General features: G+C 53.4%; 1 protein-coding gene across 1 annotated transcript; it reads left to right on the top strand.

Moving 5' to 3' along the window:
- Nucleotides 1-17: 17 nt before the first annotated feature.
- On the top strand, nt 18-20,939 carry TFAP2E (transcription factor AP-2 epsilon). Its single transcript, XM_041479401.1, has 7 exons — nt 18-44; nt 152-598; nt 893-944; nt 16,375-16,603; nt 16,818-16,936; nt 19,959-20,100; nt 20,651-20,939. Exons 1-7 carry the CDS (start codon nt 18-20, stop codon nt 20,937-20,939), a joined length of 1,305 nt encoding a protein of 434 aa, XP_041335335.1.
- The last annotated feature ends 1,010 nt before the right edge of the window (nt 20,940-21,949 follow it).

The following is a 21,949-nucleotide window of genomic DNA, read 5'->3' as shown; positions in this document are numbered from 1 at the left end:
GCCGCGGGCCCGCACCGATGCTTGTGCACAGCTACCCGGGCATGGTGAGTGCGGGACGAGCCCGGTGGGCCGGGACGGGACGGGACGGGGGGTCCGGGACTAGGGCCGGGGGTCCGTGCCCGCCTCACCGCCGCTGTTTTCGCCGCCGCAGGACCGAGCCGAGGGGCTGCCCGGGGCGCCGGCCGGGGCCCGCCTGCCGCAGCTGCCCTCGCTCAACCAAGCGCCCTATGGCTCGGCGCCGCCGCTCTGCCACACGCCTGCCGCCGACTTCCAGCCGCCCTACTTCCCCCCGCCGTACCCGCAGCCGCCGTTGCCCTACCCGCAGGGCCAGGAGCCCGCTTACCCTCACCTGGCGGACCCGTACGCGGCTCTCAGCCCTCTGCACCAGCACCAGCAGCCGGCCTGGCCCCCGCAGCGCGGCCGGCAGGACGAGCCGGGGCTGCTCTCGCAGACCCACCGCGCCCTGGGGCTCGACCCTCGCCGCGAGTACCCCGCCGTGCCCCGCCTGCTCCACGGGCTGCCCGACGGCGGCCACGGCCTCGCCGACGGCCCGCTGGGCCTCCACGGCCTCGGCCACCACGGCCTCGAGGATATCCAGGTACGGGGGGACGGCGGGAGCACCGGGAGGATGCCCGGGGTGGGTTGGTTGCGCGGGGACGGGGCCAGGTCCCTCTGCCTGTGCGACCGGGGACTCCAGGCCGGGACAAGTCGGGCCCTACGGTGTCCGTACCCCCGAGCAAGCAGAAACACCGGGCCGGGGATTCCCTTTACTGGGGCTCGTTGGTGCCCTCAGAATTCCTTCTGGCCGGGGCCAGCGGGGGGATCGGGCCGCCCCTGCACCCGAGCAGCCGGTGCCCGGAGCCGGCTGACGGCTCTTCCTCGGTGCTTTCAGGCCGTGGACGACGGCGGGATGAACCTGCTCGATCAGTCCGTGATCAAGAAAGGTAAGAAAAGCGCGGCGGCTCAGCGGAAAGCGGCAGCGGACCGGGCCCCGCTCCTGCCCTCGGGGCTCCCCAGCGTCGGGTCCCCCCGCGTCCGCCCTCCCGCGGGGCTGCCCCCCCGCCCGTCGGGAAGGGCTCGCTGCTGTCCCCGGCGAGACTAAAACGAAAGCGGCGGGTCCCGGCGGGCCAGCCCACCCACCCGCCCCCGGCCCGCTGCTCTCCCTCGGGCGGTACCGCGGCCGCCGCTTCTTCCCGGTACCGAAGGGCCCGGGCGGGCGGACCCTGCTGTCGGGGAGCCCCGGGGCTCACCCCGCCGGCGGCCGCGTACGGTTTGCGTGGAAAGCCCGGGGATGCCCCGGCGGCCCTCGGTCGGATCCCCGCGCCCTGTGGCGGGGGAGGCAGCACGGGCCGCGAACCGCATCACACCGCCCCGGGCCGCGGCGGATCGGGCCCATTCGGCGGGACTGGTACCGAGGGGAAGGACGCGTTTAACGGAGATGAGAAGTGGCTCGGCTTTGGGGCCGGTGCTGCCCGTCCTTGCAGCCGGGAGCGTCCCGCATCCCCACCTCGGCAAAACCCGGTTCTGCGGAGACCCCTCTCTGCCGCTCCAGAACCGGGGCTTCGCTCCGGGACCGGAGGGGAGGAGCAGCCTTCCCCTCCGGGGCCGGCGCGGGGATCGGGGCTGCGGGCAGAGGTCCCGCTCGACCCCCGAGATCTCCCGCGTCCGGTTCTGCCCCGCATCCTGACCCAGTCCCCCACATCCCAAGGAACCGGAGGGAAGAACAGCTCAACTCCCCAAAATATTTCTGCACTAAATTTTCCGCCGGGGCGTTGTGAGAGTGATGAGGGGGGCCCGGGGAGCATCCGGTGCCGTGCTCGGGGCGATCCCTACTATGGAATATTCCGGCGCTGCTCTTGGCTTCTCCCCGCGATTTTTTACAGAAAAAATGTGGATGGGAAGGACGCGTTTAACCGCCGAGCCCCGGTGCGAACGGGACCGCAGCCACCGGGACGGCTCGGTAACGTGGGCCGGTGGGTGCTACGGCCCCGCAGTCCCGGTGCTGGTCCGGGCCGTAGCCGATCCCCGGTAACTGCCTGAAAACCTCCCGGTCGTGCGGCTCTTCCCCAGCTGCCACCGGTCGTTCCGGGGGGAGCGGCGCTCCCGGTGCGCCGCAGCCCCTTTCCCTAGAAAAGGCTGTTCTAGGAACACGCGGCTGCCAGCGGGACATTAATGACCCCCATTAATTGAGCTTTAATCAGAACGCTGGAGAGGCGTTTCATTAAACATTCGGGAGTGAGGAATGGCTGCAAGAAGCTGAGGGGTGCGTGAGCCGGCACCGACCTTACCTCGGCAGCTTGGGCCGGGCAGGAGCACCCGGAACGTTCGGGAAATATCCCGCAGGATATGCTTGTCTGGAAGTTCTGTTGGAGTTATAGTGGTTCATTGGGGGTTTTCCCCCTCCTTTTTCCAAAAGCGCCATTACTTAGAATTTTTTTTCTCCTATCAGGAGGATTTGTCGTTGTTTAGTGCCTAGTTTTGGTTTTTTTTTTTTTTGGTTTTTTTGTTTTTTTTTTTTTTTTTTGCCCTTGGAGATTGTCTAGTTCTCTAGTCTTGGAAAGAAAGGAAAAAAAAAAAAAAAAAAAAAGGAAAAACAAAATTAAAATATTTCTGGCTGAAGGCAGGAACGGTGCAAAAAAGCTTGACCGCAGCCCCTGTGCTCACGAACACTTGTTCTTCCACGCCCGTTCTTGTTTGGGTATTTTTAAATTTTTTAAATATTAATATATCTTTTCCGTCCCTGTTTTTGCCCTCTTTATTATTATTTTAATTTTTTTCTATTATTATTCCTGTGTTTGGAACGCGAAGCTCCGAGTTTTCTGGAGAAATCGATAAATGCAAAGCCTAGAGCGTGTTTGCGGGGGGAGCTGGGCAGCACTGGGAGCGGCGGCAGCAGCGGAGGCTCCGTCCCGGCACCGCTCCGTCACCCACCCCGCTGTCAGGGATCGGAGAATGGGGACCGGAGCCGATGGCCACGCTCCCCTTTCCCTGCCCCTGGAAGCTCCTAAACGGGCGAGTTCAGCTCGAAAGAAATCGGAGGAATTATGGAAGCTGCAGCCGGGAATCCCGGATCAAACGCCTCTGCCCTCCACACGGCCCGGGAATAAATTCCTTTACATTCGGCTTTATTTAATTTTTTTTTAGAATGTATAAAATGTGGTCGTTCTCCCTCCGCTGGCTCTGTCAGCTCTGAGCTGTGTTCTGGAGCCCAGCGGGGCCGGAGCCGAGCCTGGGCCCCCGCGGGTGAATGACACCCCAGGAAAAATAAAATCAAATTAAAACCATCTGAGGCAGCTCCCGGCGGGTCACGGGCAGAAACAGCCGGAGGGAGCGGCTGGGCAGAAGGGCTTGAGGACCCCCTCTCTGAAGGGAGCGAGGGTAAACCTAAAAAGCGCAGTTTTGTCCTAAATCGCACCGAGATCCCAAATACCGATTAATCCCGGAATGGCCGTCGGACAGAAACCTGATAGAAATCTTTGCGTGTGAAAACATATTTATCTCGCCTAATTAGTTGCCCAGATACTATTGCCCTGGTTCAACAAAATATTAATCACCTGCCCCATACCCCCAAACCTCCCTTTTAACTCCCGTCCGTGGAGTCGCGTTTAGTCCCCGGTCAGAAAGAGCCCGGAACGGGAGGGAAGAGCCCGCAGCTCCGCGCTGTCCCCGCAGCCTGTTCCCTCCGGTATCCCGGGGTTTCGGGGCCATCCCCGCGGCAGGGGGGTCACTGCCGATGTCCCCAGCCCGGACGGGCCCCGGACATGCCGATGTCCCCCGCTGCCCGGCGCGGGGAAGATGCTGCCCGGAATCTCGGAGCGCGACTTGGGAGCATCCCTGAATGAGTATCTGCTTTCCCTCCTTTTCCTTCTCAAATAAACTTCCAGCCGTTCATATAATTCCAGGGATTTTGCGGGCATCTCTGAGACGCGGTGTATCGCCACCCTCTCCCCTCCGAGTGTTTTCCCCAGCCCGCAGCGCTCCGGCCCCTCGGCTGCAGGTAACGCCGAATGAAATAAGTGGAGAGGAAAAGCGGAGATTCGCCCCAGCCCGCTCCGGGACCCCCATCCCGGGACCCCCATCCCGCAGTCCCGGCGGTGGCTGCGTGGTGCCCGCGTCCCGGCGGCGGGTGCAGCCCGGGGAGGCAGATCCCGGCTGGAAACCGGCGTTCAAATTCCCATTTCCACCGCTGCCCTCGGGACTGGTTCTGGTTCGTTATCGCCCTGGTGATCCCTAGGGCTGGAGGCTGGTGAAGGGCACCGAGAAATCCGCGGTGAGGGGGTCCCGTTTGGTTGTAGGGTGCGGTGTGTGAGCTGGGATTTCACTTGGAGCAGGGAGAGATGTGATAGCTCTGAAAAACGGAGGATGAGTTTTTCCCCCGTGCTGTCATGACAAATGGGGTGATAGATTTCGTTTGGGAATTAAATGGATAAAATCTTGGATAGGGCAGCAGAGCATTTATGAATACTTTGTAACCCCATTTGTTCATTCTCCCTTTTTTTCCCAGGAGTATTTCAGAAATTGTTTTCTTTGCCTTTCTTTTGTTGTTTTGTTTGTGGTTGGGTTTATTGTTATTATTATTATTAATAATAATAATAATAATTTTACTTTCCCTTCCAAGCATTTATAAAAGACCAGGAAATATTAGACTGTGAAACATTAAAATCAGCTCTGAAAAAGTTTAGTTGGGGCTCTGGCTGCTTTAGTCTACAGCAGCTCAGGAATTTTCTGCTCCACTCACCTGCTGCCCTGATGTTTAGATACCCAGGTCAGCTACCGAGGTCTGGCTGTGAGACCCCCCCAGAGATAAAACTGGGGACTCAGCAAGTCCCGAGCTCCTGGTGCAGGGTGTGACCTTCTGCTTATGAAATCAAGCATTTAGGTCGTTGTGCTCAGTAGCAAAAAATCCTGCAGCTCGGTTGTAAAATAAGGAGGGGTTTTATTGCTTTCACATCCTTTTGGGATCAGCAGAAAGCTTCTGGGAGAGCCTTTTTATTACAAAGAAAAATACAAATCTCTTTCCCTGGCACCTGGGGACACGCTGGGGTGCGGGAGCAGCCCTGGGTCCTGCTGGCAATGGGCAGGAGAGAGCTGGGGCCCTGTGGCAGCGGGAGCAGGGAGAGCCACAGGGGCCCGTGCACCCGCTCGCGGGCACAAGTTTTGGCTGTGGCATTTTACAACCTGGAGTAGAGACAGAGCAGGGTGTGACCAGCGTGGGCTCACGCTGGCACCCAGGCACGCACAGCGCACGTCCCCGGGCTCCGTGCTGGGCCAGTGGGACCTGGTGCTGCCACTGTGCCTTGTTCTTGTGGATCTGCTGCTGCCACTGTGCCTTGTTCTCGTGGATCTGGTGCTGCCACTGTCCCTCATTTTTGCGGATCTGGTCCTGGCTGCTGCCGCCCTCCCTCATGTTTGTGACTTGTTCCAGTTTCCATCCGAGGCTTTCAAGCCGCTCCGAGGGGCAGTGCTAGCGTTTCTGCTCAGGAATGTGGACCTGTTTGGCTGGATACTGGACAGGCAGATGGAAAGCTGTGCCTCAGAGCCCACAGTCAGGAATATTGCAAGAAGTAGCTGTCACTACTAAGGAATGCAGCAGAGGAGGGAGATTAAGACCGAGATCCTTAGATCCACTCGCCACTGCACGCGAGCTCCAGGTTTTGAAGCTTCTCAGCTTCTTCTCAGGCTGCTGGCACTGGTGGGATTGGGGCACTGGCATGATGGCAGCAGTGCCATTTCTCCTTTGTCTTGGTGCAAGGATGAATTGAGCTGTAAGAAATGTAAGAAGCCAGATGTGGCAGGAGAAAAAAAATCCTGAAATAATGGTAGATTAGATAAACATCATTTCCTGTGACGAGCAAGGTAATAAATGAGGTCATCCTGTAAAACACCTGGGGCTGTGAAGACTCAGCTTTTATAGGACTGTCCAGGACCGTGGGTGGAGGTACTTGGCTTCCAGTCAGCTACAGGGTGCTGGGCTCGCTGGGGAGCCCTCCCAGCTCTCTGCAGCTTCATCTGCGGCGGTAGTTTGCCTGAGTAGGAAAAGGGGCTCACCCGGGACAAGCCGGGTCTTGACTGGAAGTTTTGCTGCCTTAGCGCTGCTCATGAATGCTTTAAAGTTTCGACAAGCCCTCGCACACACCGGGAGATAGAGCAGCGTTCCTCAAAACACAGTCACACCTCCCGAGCCCGGCGCTTCTCCCTCGCGCGCACACGGTGCGCGGCAGGAACACCTACTAATCAAACAGAGAAACTTAAAAGAAAGTTTTTGCTCTGAACTGCATCCAGATCACCATTCCTCCATTAAAATTATATTTTTAATGTCCTATAATTGCACCAGGATAAGCCCAGGTGTGTGTTCATGTGAGATAACACACGCGGGTACCGGTGAAGGCGCTGGGCTTTGTCTCAACCTCCCCAGTGCCTCCCAGGCATGTGTTATCTCCAAGTTTCATGTACCTTGTCATGACTTACTGTTTAATTAGATGTTTCTAAATGAATTTTTTTCTTTGAAATAAAGAGCAGCTCTTAAAGGGTAGGTTCAGGAAAGCCATCTTGGGTTGTATTTTGGCATGTGGCTTGAGCCAAAGCAGCAGCACCTCTGCTCTGGGGGGAGAACCCAGGTGAGGCTTCTCCATGGACAGCACTGAGTGAGCAGCACACACATGTTGGGCTTGCTCAGGAGCACCTTTCCCTTCATTTTAGGGGCTGTTAGGTATTTTTGCAGTTTGGTGGCCACTGTCACATCACTACCCTGGCTCCCACAGGGGCTACTTCATCCACAGGTGGACTGGCAGCAGGACAGCCTTGGCCAGGTGACACCTGTGGTTTTTGTCCCTGCAAAGGAAGTGGTGCCAAGATCTTAATTTGTGTGACAGCACAGGTACCTGCCTCACTGGGGTCCACAAGGACACACACCCATGGCAGCATAGACACAGGCAAGACCCACAGGAACCCATCAATGTCACTCCAGACCAGGGTCACACTAAATCTACAGCAGAGCAGAGGCAAACACAGACTATTCCTCCCAGTTTAATAACATTCCAAGATACATGATCTCAGAAAAAAAATGTTTGCAATCTCTCTTAATTATTTGAAGAGCCTAAATGAGGTTCTCTGAAGTCCTAGACTAGCACTCTAACCACTAAACCATCCCACCCTTTCCTGTGTGATCCAGGGAGTTACTCACTCTTGCTGTCCTTCCATTTGTTTGTTTATTTTAATTCTTAATGGAGGAACTAATTAGCAAATCTGGATGTGATGCTTGGAGCTGCTGCGTGCTCAGCTCTCATCTCCCTGGACTGTTCCCAGCCCAGCTCTGCCGTGCCCGGGTATTGCCTTCCCTTTGGTTGTGGTTTGGGGGGAAAGGGCAGAGAAGCACATTGGAGTGAGAGGGAATTGCTAGAAAAGAGCCCAAGGTACCCACTGCAATTAAACAACCCCAAAACACAGCATGGCAGGAGCTTGGGGCTTGGAGCAGCACAAGAGGAACTGGGAGCAGGTTCACCTTCGTGGCTTAAAAATCCATCACAGTGTCTGTGGTGCGTGCTTGGGATTCCAGCCGGGCTGAGTCTCCCCACCCTCTATCTCAGGTATTTATCTGGCATCAGTCACCAGAGTGCCGAGGCGCCAGGGAGAGAGGGATTGGGTCAGGCCCTGTTCCCTCCGGACTGGTCAGACAGGTCCCAGGGAGCAAGTGGTGTCCCCAGGGCTCCCTGAGAGCCCCAAAGTGGGAGAAAGCAGAGCCACCATCGCAGGGCTGGAGAGCTGTGAGCAGCGGATCTGACCGAGGGTGCTTTGAGAGGCTTCCAGCACAAGATCCCAGTTAGTGAGAGAAGGGGTGGATGTTGAAAAACCATCATCAGAGGGTTTGTCTCAGCAACCAGGGCATCTGAGCAAGGAGAAGGAAAAGCCTTTTTTGCTGTGACAGTGGGTGAGCAGTCCCTGTCCCCAGAGTGATCTCTGGACATGCTGGCAGCTCCGGAGGAGCCGCTGAACCCAGAGATTCACGTTGCTGTGGTCAGACCCAGACTGAAACCCCGCCAGCTCGGTGGGCTGGCAGCGAGCTCAGTACGAAGGGAAGAATTTTTTCTATTATTATTCATGTCTAATCTTTGCTGGATGGTCTTTTGCCCTTCAACAACCTGAACAGATTTAAGAAATTGACAGGAACATCGCAGTGGCTTCCACAGGATCGGCCACCACTCACCGTGATGTCACAGCTTTGTTCTCCCCTTTTAGCTTATGGAGATGCCAGCCACACCAATTCAGGTGCACCTATAGGGAATACAGGGAGAATCTCCCCTGCATGTTGTTGTGAAATGGATTAAACTGTTTAAACACATAAAGATCTCACAGAGTGGGTGCCAAAGTGTTTGTGCTGCTAAAGGAGTAAATTTGGGGTGGTTGATGCTGCAGGCAGAGTTACAGAGTGTGTGGGGCTGGGAGCACTTGCTGCAGCACAGCCAGGGGTGACATTGGAGAGGAACTTCCCTTGGTGTCAGCATGGGGCACTGTGGGTTTCCAATTTTCTTCTGGTTTAAATCCTCTGGCTCTCCAGCCTCCCTTTTCTAAACCTGTTTGGTTTGTGCTGTGAAACGTGAATTCTATACAGGCAGAATTTGAACTGAATTTTAAACAATTATTCAGTAATGGAAGTGAAATTGAAATAGTTAATTTTCTAATGTAGATGTGGAAGGGCATAGCTGCAGATTCAGAAAAAGTAATTTAGAATCAAGAGGGAGGGAAATAATGTGACTAAACTGACTAAACTGACTTCTCCAATGAAGTCACTGCATCGGGGCGGCTTCCAACGAACAGCACGGGAAATATCTCCAAACACTTTGTCACTCAAAAGCAGAACCCAAATAATGTTCATTCATTCCCTTTAAAGGTTCGGGCACCTGAGTTTTATTATTTAGGGGCACATTTTAATCACTGATGTTTGGTGCTTTTCAGTGAAGTGTTTCTGCAGTTACTGCTCAGGCTGCAACATCAGGGTTCCCCAGACAGCAGAATCCACTCCATGAAACAAAGCATGGAAAGGAAACATGTGGGAACTCACCACAAATTAATTGTGAGCAGTTCCCAAAAAACTGACAAACTATTCTGAACAGCAGCGTATTTGAGGTCGAGTCATTCCTAAATGGTGAAGCAGAAAATGCATTAGCGGAAATGATCAATTGCAAAGCACTTTCTAGTCCCATTCCCAAGTCCTGCAGGAGCACAGGGGGCTGAGTAAATTTTAATTTTATATCAGCTGGCCATTCCTATCAAAGCATGACGTACTCAGCAGGGACCACTCTTAACCAAGCCATTGTACCCATGGATTTGGGGGAGTCTGAACCTTCCTGCTCCATCGATCCATCCCGAAGCTCCTCAGGAGACACCTGCAGTGACACATGGTTGGGACTTCACTGGGTCAAACAGAGGTACAGAATGAAAAATGGAACTAATATCACATAGCAACTTCATATTTCTTTCCCAACCTGATGAATGGATTTGCATGGGAAACAAAATGTTAAACATGGGAGTTTTGCATAGGCATGGGACCTCTCCTGATTAGCTTTCTCATGGGAATAGATTGAGGTTTTATCCCTGCTCTCCTCTGAGGGTCCGAGATTCATTTCCCTATCAGAGCTCGGCGATCTTGAAAACCCACAGATAAAACCAAGATTCTTTCCATCCTTCCATTTGAAAAGGCTGATGATGGTGGTTCCTAGAGAGGCTTTTTGACAAGGGGACTTGGTTCAGGTTGTATATTCGAGATAAAGAGAATACCTGTATAATCCCCTCTGGGAAGAGAGGATAATTACAGACTGAGGGTTTGAAATACAGCTGATGGCTCTGACCTCCTTCCCTGGACCATCAATAAATACCTCTCTGCTGAAACACCAGGAAATTGGTGCAGCTGAACTCTGCAGCATCTCCTCCCTGAAAAAGAGCTTTTAAAGGGGTGGCGGGAGCAGCTGCCCCTGGCTCACACCCACATCCAGATATTTTTTTATATATGCATCTCCATCTTATAATTTACATCAGAGACATTCCAACGAAGGTTAGATGAGCTCACTGACGGCTCTTCCCGGAAGACAACAGCAAATCCCTCACCTCTCTGCAGCACTTCCATCGGGGACTGTGCACAAACATCCATCAGCCTGGACCCGGAGCGGCTCAGAGCAGCGGGACCCCCGGCCAGGGAACAAACCGGGGGGTCGGGGCAGTCACCGCTGCACCTGCCTGGAACCAAAACCTCGGCACCTGCGGCAGCTCTGGAGGGTGCAGGTGTGCCCTTGCAGGGCAGCACGGCGCAGATCTCTGCCCCGCAGCGATGCCCGAGGCAGCCGAGCCGACCGGGGCACGGCCCCGGGGAGGGACGGGGGCTTCGGGGCTTCGGTGGGGGGCTGGAGATAGAGCTGCTGTGCCTGGAGATGAGCGATTGCTTTGTCCCAGGTTGTCTCCTAAGGCGATTCACTGCTACCTCTTTAAAATGCAACCTCAACAGTAGCACACTCCCACTTATAAAGGGATGTCGCAATAAAAGCTCCGATATTCAGGGATTCCGCCTTACCGAGGAAGAGAATTTACCTGTAGTGTATCTGGAGAGAGAAGAAAACAGACTTGTAAGACGGGCAGCGATTTGCATGTTCCCTCTGGACCTGTTTTTCCCCTTACAGCACCCCGAGCTCCAGCTGGAAATGGAACAGAACAAATAACACCACGATAAGCAACTCGGTTCCCAAGTACCACCATTTTTCCTGCTTACAGATAATTTTGCAAGCAAGCAGCACATTTTTCCTATGGAAACGAGTCTGTACTTCATATTTTTCTCTTTTTATAGGCAAAGTTTCTTTTCCCTTAAACCCAAAAGTCGATGGTTTGCTGCCAGCCCTGCGCACGGACACCGGCACCCGCAGCTCCCGGCAATCCCGGCATCGAAGACTGAGCCGGGCTGCAGCTGCGCCTTTTTCACCGAATATTTACACTTCAAAGTGCCCATTTCCAGGAATCACAATGGTAATTTCACCCACAAACTTTGGTGAACAAATATGAGGAAGGAGAAGGAATGCAGGAGCATCCTCAGCCCGGACCGTGCTCGAGAGGGAGGATGAGGAGGCGCAGGGCTGGGATCGGCTCGTGCTGGGTTTCACTGGGCAAAAGCAGAAAATTCTGCAAGGTTTTCTAGGTAAAAGCCTTTGAAGAATGGGTTTGTTTTGCTCCTTCTTTTTACCTCTTAAACTCAAAAGCCAAAGGATCTACCTCTGCAAGCCAGGACAAAAGTGGCAGAAACTTTGTGCTTTCTTTTGGGACACTTTGAAGGCATGGGGCTCCTTATTCCATTCGCTGGATTCACAGCCGAGCAATCCGTTCAGCCGTGTTTTTATCTTTCTCCCGGCTGTCTCTGAAAAACCCTCAGGGAGAGAAGGCTGTGACATCCCATCCATGAGCTGCAGCATCGCTGGAGGTACGGGACTCCTGTTGTCCATGGAATTGCCTTTCCATTGCCTGCCTGCTCCAAGGTGCATGGACCAACTCCTCCTGGTGCATTCAACACCCAAGGACTTCTCACCTGGAGAAATCTCCCACCAGAGATTACTTGGAAAGTTTTAATTGGGTATCATAACATCCCTCCCAGGTAGACATTATTATATTATTATCTGCAATTTGTTGCTAGAGACAGTCAAGCCCAAACTGGGATAGTGACTTGTTCTGTGTCATAACACAATTTCATTCTGGCTGTGCCAGATACAAAGAGATAACCCCAGGCAGCAGGGTGTTCTCCAGCTCAGGGAAGCCAAGGGATGGAACCTTGGTGTTTTTGGACACCAGGACTTGTTTGAAATCACTCTCTGCATCAGGGTTTTTGAGCCACAGCAAATGAAGTTGTGGGGGTTCATTTTCTGACAGTTACACCAGGGTATGTTTTAAAGACAAACCAGAGCTGACTCAACACAAAAGGCTCCTCTGGTGGGAGATCACAAACCTTGAGGTTCACAGGGAAGATGGAGTCACACGTACCTGCTCCAAGCACAGGGGCAAGCGACCCACTGGGAGTTGGGTCTCTCCAGTGCTGCTCACACACACCTGGAACACGACAGGTTGAAAGTGGCACCTGCCCTGTGAGGTTCAAGGCTGCAGTGGAGGCTGAGTCTGATGGAAGCGCTTCCTGTGAGGTGCACAGAAGAAACGAGGATCATTTCCCATCCCACACTCAGCAAGATTCTGCTGTGTGCCTGTTACTGCCGTGCTGCCCTTCTCCAAATCACCACAGCACCAGGAGCCAAGATGATGGGGTGACAAACTGCTCGATTTCACAGCTTCCTGCAGAAAATCCAGAGCTATGAAAACAGAGGCTGTACGTAATCAGCCTGCAGCACAGCACTTCCCAGCACTTGGGCAACAGCTGAAGCCTGGATTGCTTAGAAAGGCATTCCCACAGGCTGGAATTGCACGCACACAGACCATGCCCATGTACCTGAGCTGTGGTAAATCATTTAACTTGCTCTGTGCCTCAATTTTCCCCAGCTGCACTAAGGAGCTGGTACAGCACCAGCCACCAAAGCCATTAACTCACTCCTGGCTTGAGTCAGGAGTGAGTTAATGGCTTTGGTGGCTGGTGCTGTACCAGCACTGGGCTCAGGATCAGCAATGTGTGAAGCCCTTTGAGGTCTGCCAGCATAACCTTATTCCAAAATCTGTTTTCCCTTTCAGATCTGACCCCTCTGACCTATGCCAAGCCCACCTGCAGCATCCCCAGGGCAGGTCAAAATGCTTCACAGGGGCTTTAGTTTTTGAAATCTGCGGCCAAGCTCACCTGAATTTGCAGATTTTGAAATCTGCAGCTAAGCTCACCTGAATTTAGCAGGATTAATCTGAATAAAAAACACTTCCATGGGAAAAACCCTCTCAGAAATGCCAGGCAGTTTAAGAAAAGGGGGAGGACAGAGTGAAGCAATCAAGCATCAATAAATAATAATTGATAAATAATAAGAACAGATAACAAAGATGACCTTGCATTCCCCAGGAGTAGTTTTTAAAGGTCTAAGGTCTCCTTCTTCCCCTTTCTTTGGCTGAATTAACCCAAACCCCCACTTTTTCCCAGTCATTTATAGCTTCCTGGGGTGGGCTGGGGTGACCCAGGGGTACCCCATCCCGCTCACCAGGCAGGGCTGGAGGTGTGGTTGTTTGGGCACCAGCATCCAACCCTTCCTCATCAGCCTTTGCAACGTGTTGGCGTGTCACTGTGTGCACGAGCATCTCTGGGACGTGTTTCTGGGTTTCCATGGTCCTGAGCCTGCCCAAGCTCCTGCCAGGGGCACGAGGGAGAGAGAGCCGGGTCGCTGTGGGAAAGGTGATGTCCTACTCTGCCAAAAACCGGTGTGTCCTGTGGCTGATCCCGCAGAAGGCATGACGGGTGCAGTGACACGATGTGACATTTCTACCCCCAGCTGCAGAGCCGCACGGGCGGGTCTCCGGCCCCCGGCGTGCCCGGCTGCTCCTTCTCTCGGGCGCCGCAGTCCCCGCTCACATCGGGGCTGCTCAGTGCCTCAGACCTCGCCGTGCAGACCCTGCCTGTGCCCCCAAGGGTCGCTCCCCTGCGGTGCAGCCGGGATGAGCGCTCGGCACGAGGCTGCGGGAGCAGCTCCGGGCGCTGCCCGGGCTCCGAGGGGCGCAGCGGTCGGCCCGGGGCGCGGGGCTGTCCGGCCGCGCCCGCAGCGCTCTGATGCTTCCTTCTTGTCTGCAGGCTGGCTCAGGTGCTCCGATCACCTGCTGCTTGCGGGAGCAGGAAAGCAGCAACTGAAGATCGAGGGGGACTTTTGGTTTACTCAGATGACAAGAGACAATTTTGGTTCCCCAAAAGCCAAGGAAACAAAGCTGTCAGGCTTTAATGGTAGCTTGTCTCCCTCCTGCAGCATGTTTATGGGCAAACAAGCTGCAGATCAGACCAGGCAAACAGCAGCAGGTGAGGCTCAATAACAATAATTCGTGATTAATGGCGAATGTGGCTTTGTTTATTCCTGTTGTATTGAGGCAACGCTGTCTAATGGATGAAGCACTGCTGCAGGACTCCGGGGCCCGGCTCAGCTCCCAGCACTGCTGCCTGCCCCGTCCCTCCCTCACATCCCGTGTGCCCCGTGAGGGCACAAGCTCTACGTGACACAGCCACCCTGTCCCACACCTGCACGTGCCCAAAGTGACGGGGCTGTGGCCTTGGCTGAGGCTTTGAGGCAGAAGAGCAATGCCGAAATCCACGCTCAGTGCTGGTGCCTGCCTGGTTTGCTTGTGGCACAGAGCTGGGCTGACCCAGCTGTGCTGGGCTTCACCCTTCACAGCAGTCAGCTCCAGGGCTTTGTTTCTGACGGTAGCATCATTCCTAAAACCTCCAGTATGTGTGTTCCCAAGTGTTGTGTCTCCATGCTGCACACCAACATCATCCGTGCCTCCCTGTCACTGCCTGTGGGGCGGCTGGCAAACACAGAGAGGGATCCAACCCTTCTCCATAGGCTCTGGTGTTAAACCACACTGGTGCCAGCTGGGTTTTCCTCCTCCCCAGACGTGGTGTCCCATGGATGTGTGGTGAGGCACGAGCTCTCTCCCTCTCCCTGCATGGCTCTGCTGTCCCTGGGGTGTGCACAGGTCCCTGGCCACGCATGCGGCTTGAGCGCAGCCACGGCATGATGGCAGGCATGCACGGCTGTACCCAGACATAATCCAGGTTACAGAGTGGATCAGTGATGCAGAGCTCTTCACACCATGCTACGAGCAACACCTTCTCCCCAGGGGAGTCTGGTTTGGGGGTGGCCCTTTCTGCAGCAGAACCCCATCACTGAGACCCTGCAGGGCCTCACAGCTCAGCAGCACTACACGGATATTTTGGATATTTGCAAACCACGCTCTGACTTTTGATGTTAAGGGATCCCCTGGAGACTAACCTAACCTGTTCTGGGACTGCGGAAGAAAGCTTTGAAGTTGCTCCTTCCTGGAAATAGTTCTGGTTTCCTACATCTCAGAAGGACTGTGCTTGTTCTGCCCTGAACCAACCTCAGTCATGGCAAGCCCTGACCACAGCTCCAGGAGGGCACTGGTGTATCTCACCCTTTGCTCCCTGACTTGGTGCAAGTTTTGTGCTGGGAGGAAACTCCATGTCCTTCAGCTCCTTTCCATTCATCCCTTAGTCTTAAAACATGAGTCATTTTTGTGTAGCATGTGCTGATTTTTATTGCCATGCTAGCAAGTAATGGAGCTGGATTTACAATATGCCGATTGTAACCGCCCCCTCGCAGGTCCAGTCCATGTACTGATTAATCCTGGGCTTCTGATTCATTTTGGGCATATGTATTTCCTTTATAAACCATGGCAGTCACTGCTGCATTAGTTGCAGGAACCATCTGACTGTGGAACAGTCATTCCTGAGGAATAATGCCAGGGCTGAAATGATCTTTGGATTCTTTCAAAACCTGCTTTTTTTTTTTACCCTGAATTGAATTGGTTATTTCAGAGCATAAAAGCTCTGGTTAATTAAGCTCTGGTTAATTTCAGAGCATAAAAGCCAAAGAGATTTGGCACAAGTCTCACCCACAGTTTTAACTTATAAACCTTTATTGTGTCTAAGAACATTTCTTATGGAATGACAAATGGGAAAATCGAGCCCCATTGCCCCGGTGTGATGCCGTAGGCCAACAAGATGCTGCAGTTACCAGTGCTTGTGTTAATTGACTTTTGCCCATTAAGCAAAGGGAAGTTTGTGCTGGATTAATTTGGTTTGATCTTCTCAAGCTTCCTTTAAGCCAGGGATGATGAAAGTTTAGGGCTGTGGCTATTTGTGGGGTTAATCCCAGAGCTGAAGGCAAAGAAACTCTTTCCCTGGTTCCTGTGGGCACATAATGGAAGCAGAGCTCTCGGCCAGCCCAGCAGCTCCTGGGTTTGGGGCAGGGAATGGTTGATCCTGCCTGGTGGGATGCAGTGAGTGCTGGCACAGAGCTGGGCTGCAGCTGCAATCCCTGGAGAGGATTGACATCCCCTGGAGTGGGACCAGCCACGTTTTGCCAGGCCACCCACCTCCACAGGGCACCCAGAGGGGACAGAGAGGGCAGCTGGTCACAGGTCCAGCCAGCCACACTGTGGACAATCCTCAGTCTTCCAGGAGACCAGCCCAAACCTTGGCTTTAATTACAGCTGGGCTGGGAGGTGTGGGAACGCAGGCGAGGGCAGCGTCCAGGCTTCTTCCTTCCCTTTAACCTTTATTTAGTTTAGTTTCATCACCCCACCTCTCACTGAGGAAAATAAGGAACTAATGAGACATCCCAGCAGCCGTGCTGCTGTCTGGAGAGTCTGGGTCTCTCAGCCATGGTCTCCTCTTCTCTCCCTCTTCCTTGTCTCCAGTGCCCATCCCCTCGAAGGCCAACGGCACCAGCATCCCCGCGCTGTCCATGAGCAAGGACGGCCTGATCGGAGGGGTCACCAATCCCAACGAGGTGTTCTGCTCCGTGCCCGGCCGCCTCTCTCTGCTCAGCTCCACCTCCAAGTACAAGGTGACGGTCGGGGAGGTGCAGAGGAGGCTCTCGCCCCCCGAGTGTCTCAACGCCTCTCTCCTCGGCGGGGTTCTCCGCAGGTAAGCTGCCCCAAGAGCCCCAAGGTCTGTGTTCAGCACCAGCTCTTGCCTCAGATAAAGAGATGAGAAATTCTGGTGTGCGGTACGTTGAGGAATAGTATTTTCGTTGATTTTTCTTCTTTCCTTTCAAACCTCGAAACTTAAATTAGGATTATGGTTATTTTAACGTGAATTATGTGGAAATTTATTTTCCCTCTTTGTTTTCTCTTTTCAGAGCCAAATCAAAAAATGGGGGTCGGTGTTTAAGGGAAAGGTTAGAGAAAATTGGACTGAATCTACCTGCAGGAAGGCGCAAAGCTGCCAACGTCACCCTGCTCACATCCCTCGTGGAAGGTAAGGCTGTCTCCCTGCTCCCGTGGAGGGTGGAGTGCCGAAACTTCCATCCCCTTAATTTCCAGCTTTCCACAAACCAGAGCTCTTAAAATATGGAGTGGTCACCACTGAATGAGCACGGTAATGTCCCTGTGTAAGCCTCCACACTGATTCAAGAATGTGACATTTTAAATGAGCAGACTCTTGGGAAGGCAGCAGGCAGAACACAAATGAAACCAAGACAGCAAATGTCCAAGCACTCTCCCCCTGCCTGTGGTAGGAGGTTGGAACTGCATGATCTTTAAGGCCTTTTCCAACCCAAAGCATTCTAGAAGTCTATGCTTCCATGTCTGTTTCCCAAAACTCAGCCATTTATATTGGATCATGGGTGAAAGAGCTCCTCAGGCTCCTCATGGGTGCCAAGCAGGACTGTGAGCATCCTTCTGGCTGGAGCTCAGGGTATCCCTCATGTCTTTGAGCTGTTTTTAACAGTTGGGTCACAGAGACCAAACCCAAAAAAAAGCCTGAATAAAGCTGCCAAGAATTTCCCAGCTGCTCTGCAGCCCTGTGTGCCCACCTGAGGCACAGCTCAGGTGCTTCCAACCATGCCACACTCGGGCAGCATCCCAAGCTCAGGCTGGGTCATGTCACCTATAAAGAAGGAAATGTCCCACATCCAAGTCCTTCCCTCCTCCAGGAAATGAGTGAGACACCAAGGGGATGTCAAACTGCTCTGAGGTTTTGCAGGTGGAGCTCAGGTGTGCAGCAGGCACCCTCAGAGCTATGGAAATGTGCTGCCCTGGCAGGCAGAGCCCTGCCCAGACATGTGAGGTGCCCCTGCCCAACCTGGTTACTTCCTCCCCTCCTACTTCTCTCCACCATGGAAATGATGATGTCGCCTCTGCATCCTGGGAGGAAAGCACACGGGGATGCAAACAAATGGAATGACAGCTCTGCCTCCCTCTGAGCTCAGGAATCCATTGTGTCCCTGCCCAGCTCGGTGCAGGCAGCTGCCTTCGGATCCTGAATAGAAAATCATCCCCATTGTCGGCAGCAAATTAAATGACCCGCTTCATTAGGCGGAGGTTGTTACCCAGGGCAGTTGGTTCGTGCTGAATGAAAGGCTGATTTCCATGAGAAGAAAAGAAAGAAAAGAATGAAGGAAAGAAAGGAAGGAAGAAATGTACAGTTTGATTTCAAGTGGCTGCTGATGTTTTGGTTCCTGCTTCCCAGCTCATAGTAAATAGGAGTGGTGCCATTGAGTTTGATGGATATAATTTCCTCCTGCTTGTGAGCATGATGGAACCAGGGGATGTTTCACCCAGAGGAAGGTGCTGCACTGCCATCACCCAGCACACACAAACTGGTTTGTCCCCCTCTGCCCCAAACACCCTCTTTCCTGAATATTTGCTGTCTTGGCTTAATTTCTTTTCTCCTCTCCGCCTTCCTGAGGTCTAATCATTTAAAAGAGCCAATGGATGGGGTCTTGAGTGCTAATGAAATATTTTTTCTTACACTGACCCACAGCCACTCATACAGATGGGGAGGATGATCCTGGAGAACCCAGGGAGCACCAGGTAGAAACAGCTCCCTTGGGAGTCCTCTCCATGTACAACAAGCACTGGACCTCTCTTTGGCAAGGGCTCCATGAGAGCACCTCCAGCCTGGACCCAGGGGAGCAGCAGGGCTGTATTTGCACTCCAGAAACATCCTTAGGCTCTTGGAAGGAGGTTTGCCCTCAGCCAGACTCTTGCTGCCCCCCTGCCCACCACAGCCCTCTGTGCACTCGCCTGCAGCCTCTCCTCCTCAAGATCTGGCTCAATGTGTCTTTAACACTAAAGCCAGAGTGTCCTGCTCCCCCTGGCACCTCTGTAATCCAGCATCCAAACTGCCTTTAAAAAACATTAAAATGTGCAGCCACTCACACACTCATGGAAGAAATAAATCCTGGCTCTGGATCCAGCCCTGGCTCTGGCATGAGGTCACTCAGCTCTTTTTTATTATCCCAGTATCAGTTTTTCAGCAGTTATTACTTTTTTTTAACACACAAACAACTGCAATTCTGATTCTTTAGGTTTACCTTATTTGCTCTTTCTCTGGAGGAGGAGATGAAGTGGAAAGTGCTGTTGTTGTGTGGGAAGCAGAGACACTTCCCTGTGACAGGGCTGCACAGACTGAGCTCGGGGAGCTGGGCAGGCAGGGATGGGATCTGGGTTAATGCTATTAGGATGGATGGCCTAATACGTGTGAGCAGCAGGGGGGCAAGGCAAATTAGCTCTGCCTGCCCGACCGGGATTTCGGGTGTTGGGCATGATCAATTGCCATCAGCTCTGATTATTTCCACGGGGACGCCTGGAGATGGATCAATTCCATCAATGGGTGGGCATTTCCATGGGGTGATGGATACGCTGCCTGCACGTCCAGCCCGAGGGCCCCCGGGCGCTGGGGGGGATGTAACCCCCTTCCTCCTGCCCCTTCCTCCTGCCCTGCCTCGTCCAGCAGCCACGGGGCTGAGCTCACTCTGTGACCCTCCAGTTTCCCTTTCAATCTCTTCCCTTTCAATCCTCTTTCAATCTTCCCTTTCAATCTTCTCAGCTTGGGGAAGCCAAGCAGGAAATTTTGGAAGAAGTAGGGAAGGATGCAGCAGGGGATGTTCCCAAGTAAGAAATGCCTCTGCTGTTCTTCCTTTTGCAGCAGGTGCCCAGAGTCACTCCTCACCCTGCTCCCAGGCCAGCACTGTCTTGATGCTCTTGTAAAACATAGTAAAGGAAGGACCCAGCTGCTGTTTAGAGCTGGCACTGGTTTATTTGGCCCACACAGACTAATTGCCTTATAGATGAGAATAAGGAACTCAGTGGTGTTTCTGCAGCAAGAGATGAAGGTGGGGAGAGCTTTTGGGTGCCCACTGAGACAGGGAAGGGCGCCAGTCCCACCAGGACTGAGCCCCAACAGCGGGATGGCTGAAGCTCTACAGGAGTTCCCAGCTCCTTCCCTGTCCCACTGGTGACAGCTCAGTGCTGATGTCCCTCTGTCCTGCTCGCAGGTGAAGCCATTCACCTGGCTCGGGATTTCGGCTACGTCTGCGAGACCGAGTTCCCGGCCAAGGCGGCGGCAGAGTACCTGTGCCGGCAGCACTCCGACCCCACGGAGCTCCACACCAGGAAAAACATGCTGCTGGCTACCAAGTGAGTGCAGAGGGCAACGAGCCACTGGTGCACTGGGTTTCTGCAGCCTGGGAGGGCAGCGTTAGCCCCCAGACTTTGCTCTTCTGTGGGGAAGAGATGGGCTCACACTGCAGGAAGGTGTCCAGCGGAGGGGATGGCATGCATGGATTGAAGGGTTTGTTCCTGCATGGGAGAGGGTAACCCAACCTTGGAGAGCATTTTGGTATTGCCTCATGTGCTCTTTCAAAGCTGGAGCAGCTGCAGTGGCTCCATTTCTGCTCTCAGGAGCTTTCCCCAGGCTGGAGCCAAAAACTCCCAGTGGGGAGGTGGCTGTTGAGGCAGGGAGCAGGAAGAGAGCCCCAAAATACACCCGGAGAAGTTATGGATGCCCCACACCTGAAAGCATTTAATGCTGGGTTGGATGAAGTTCTGAGCAGCCTGGTGTCCACACCAGAGGAGTTGGAGCTGGATGATCTCTTAGGTCCCTTCCAACCCAAGCTGTTCCATGATTCCATGATTGCGTCCTGCAGCCCTCCACGTGCATTACAGTGACCAAACCTCTCTCTTTCAGGCAAATTTGCAAGGAGTTCGCAGACCTGATAGCCCAGGATCGCTCTCCGCTGGGGAACAGCCGCCCCTCGCTCATCCTGGAGCCCGGAGTGCAGAGCTGCTTGACTCATTTCAGCCTGATCACCCACGGCTTCGGGGGCCCGGCCATCTGTGCTGCCCTCACCGCCTTCCAGAACTACCTGGTGGAGTCCCTCAAGGGGCTGGATAAAATATTCATGAACAGCACGGGGAACGGGCACACGACCGGGGACTCCAAAGCGTCGGACAAAGAGGGGAAGCATCGGAAATAACAGCGCTGCCTCCCCCCGTGGGAGCTCCCCCGGGCACCGGGGGGAAAGGTGACCCAGAGCACTGTTTTCTGAACTGCTGAGCTTGAACGTGGGGGGAAACTCGTAAAGCCAACAGAGAAAAGACAGGAAAAAAAGAAGGCTTAAAGAATTTAAGAAGAAAACAGCGCTAATGGACGTAGTGAGATTGAGAGAAGCCAGGCTGATGGCTTTGGGGTTTTGCCTTTTTTTTTTTTTTTTTTTTGGTAAAGTGGATGCAGGAAGCCAAGTCATGTGCAATTTGATTTTATTTTGCTTTTTTAAGAAAACCCATAGTGAAATCCTGACGTGCTCCAGGAATTTGTTCCAACTGAAAAACTGAGAGGAAAGAGCAAAAGCCTCATCAGTGCAAGACCCAGAGCAGGAGCAGCCGAGGGCACGGGGATGGAGCCCTGGCTCTACCTGGATTTATCCACTGGTTTTGAGGCAAACACCCAGGAAACCTTCCCATTCCCCACCCACAGCCCAGCCCTGACACCAGGCCGAGGAAAACTGCTGGCAGAACTGCTGTGGATTTGTTTACAGCTTCAAACTGAGACTCACTGTGGACGTTCCTGTGGGCTGAGGAGCCCCAAGCCACGGCACGAGGGAGGAACAACCACAGAGCCAGCAGGTCCCAGGGCAGGAGCCAGGGGAGTCCCCCTGAGTGCTGCCCTCCCTGCTGGGGACAAGGCAGGTGAAGTCAAACCCAGGACTAAACAAAACTCCACAACCCACAGATAACAGCACACAAGTTTCTAAGATTAGTAATAATAATAAATAAAGCACAAGGAGCAGAACTTGAACCAGGCCAAACGGAACTCTTCTAAATCTGTATATATTTATTTATGTGTAATTAAAATCTGAAAGTTTTAAAATGTCCAGTGCAAGTTATTTATATCAAATTGAGTTGGGTTTTTTGTTTTGCCTTTTTTTTTTTTTTTTTTTTTTTTTTTTTTTTTTTGGGTTGGGTTTTTTTTTTTTTATTTTATTTT

Source organism: Pyrgilauda ruficollis, unplaced genomic scaffold, assembly GCF_017590135.1.
Source record: "Pyrgilauda ruficollis isolate IOZ18807 unplaced genomic scaffold, ASM1759013v1 scaffold48, whole genome shotgun sequence".
In the NCBI taxonomy this organism is placed as follows: domain Eukaryota; kingdom Metazoa; phylum Chordata; class Aves; order Passeriformes; family Passeridae; genus Pyrgilauda; species Pyrgilauda ruficollis.
The sequence above is the reverse complement of the archived record's forward strand: the minus strand, read 5'-3'. Positions and strand labels throughout refer to the sequence as shown.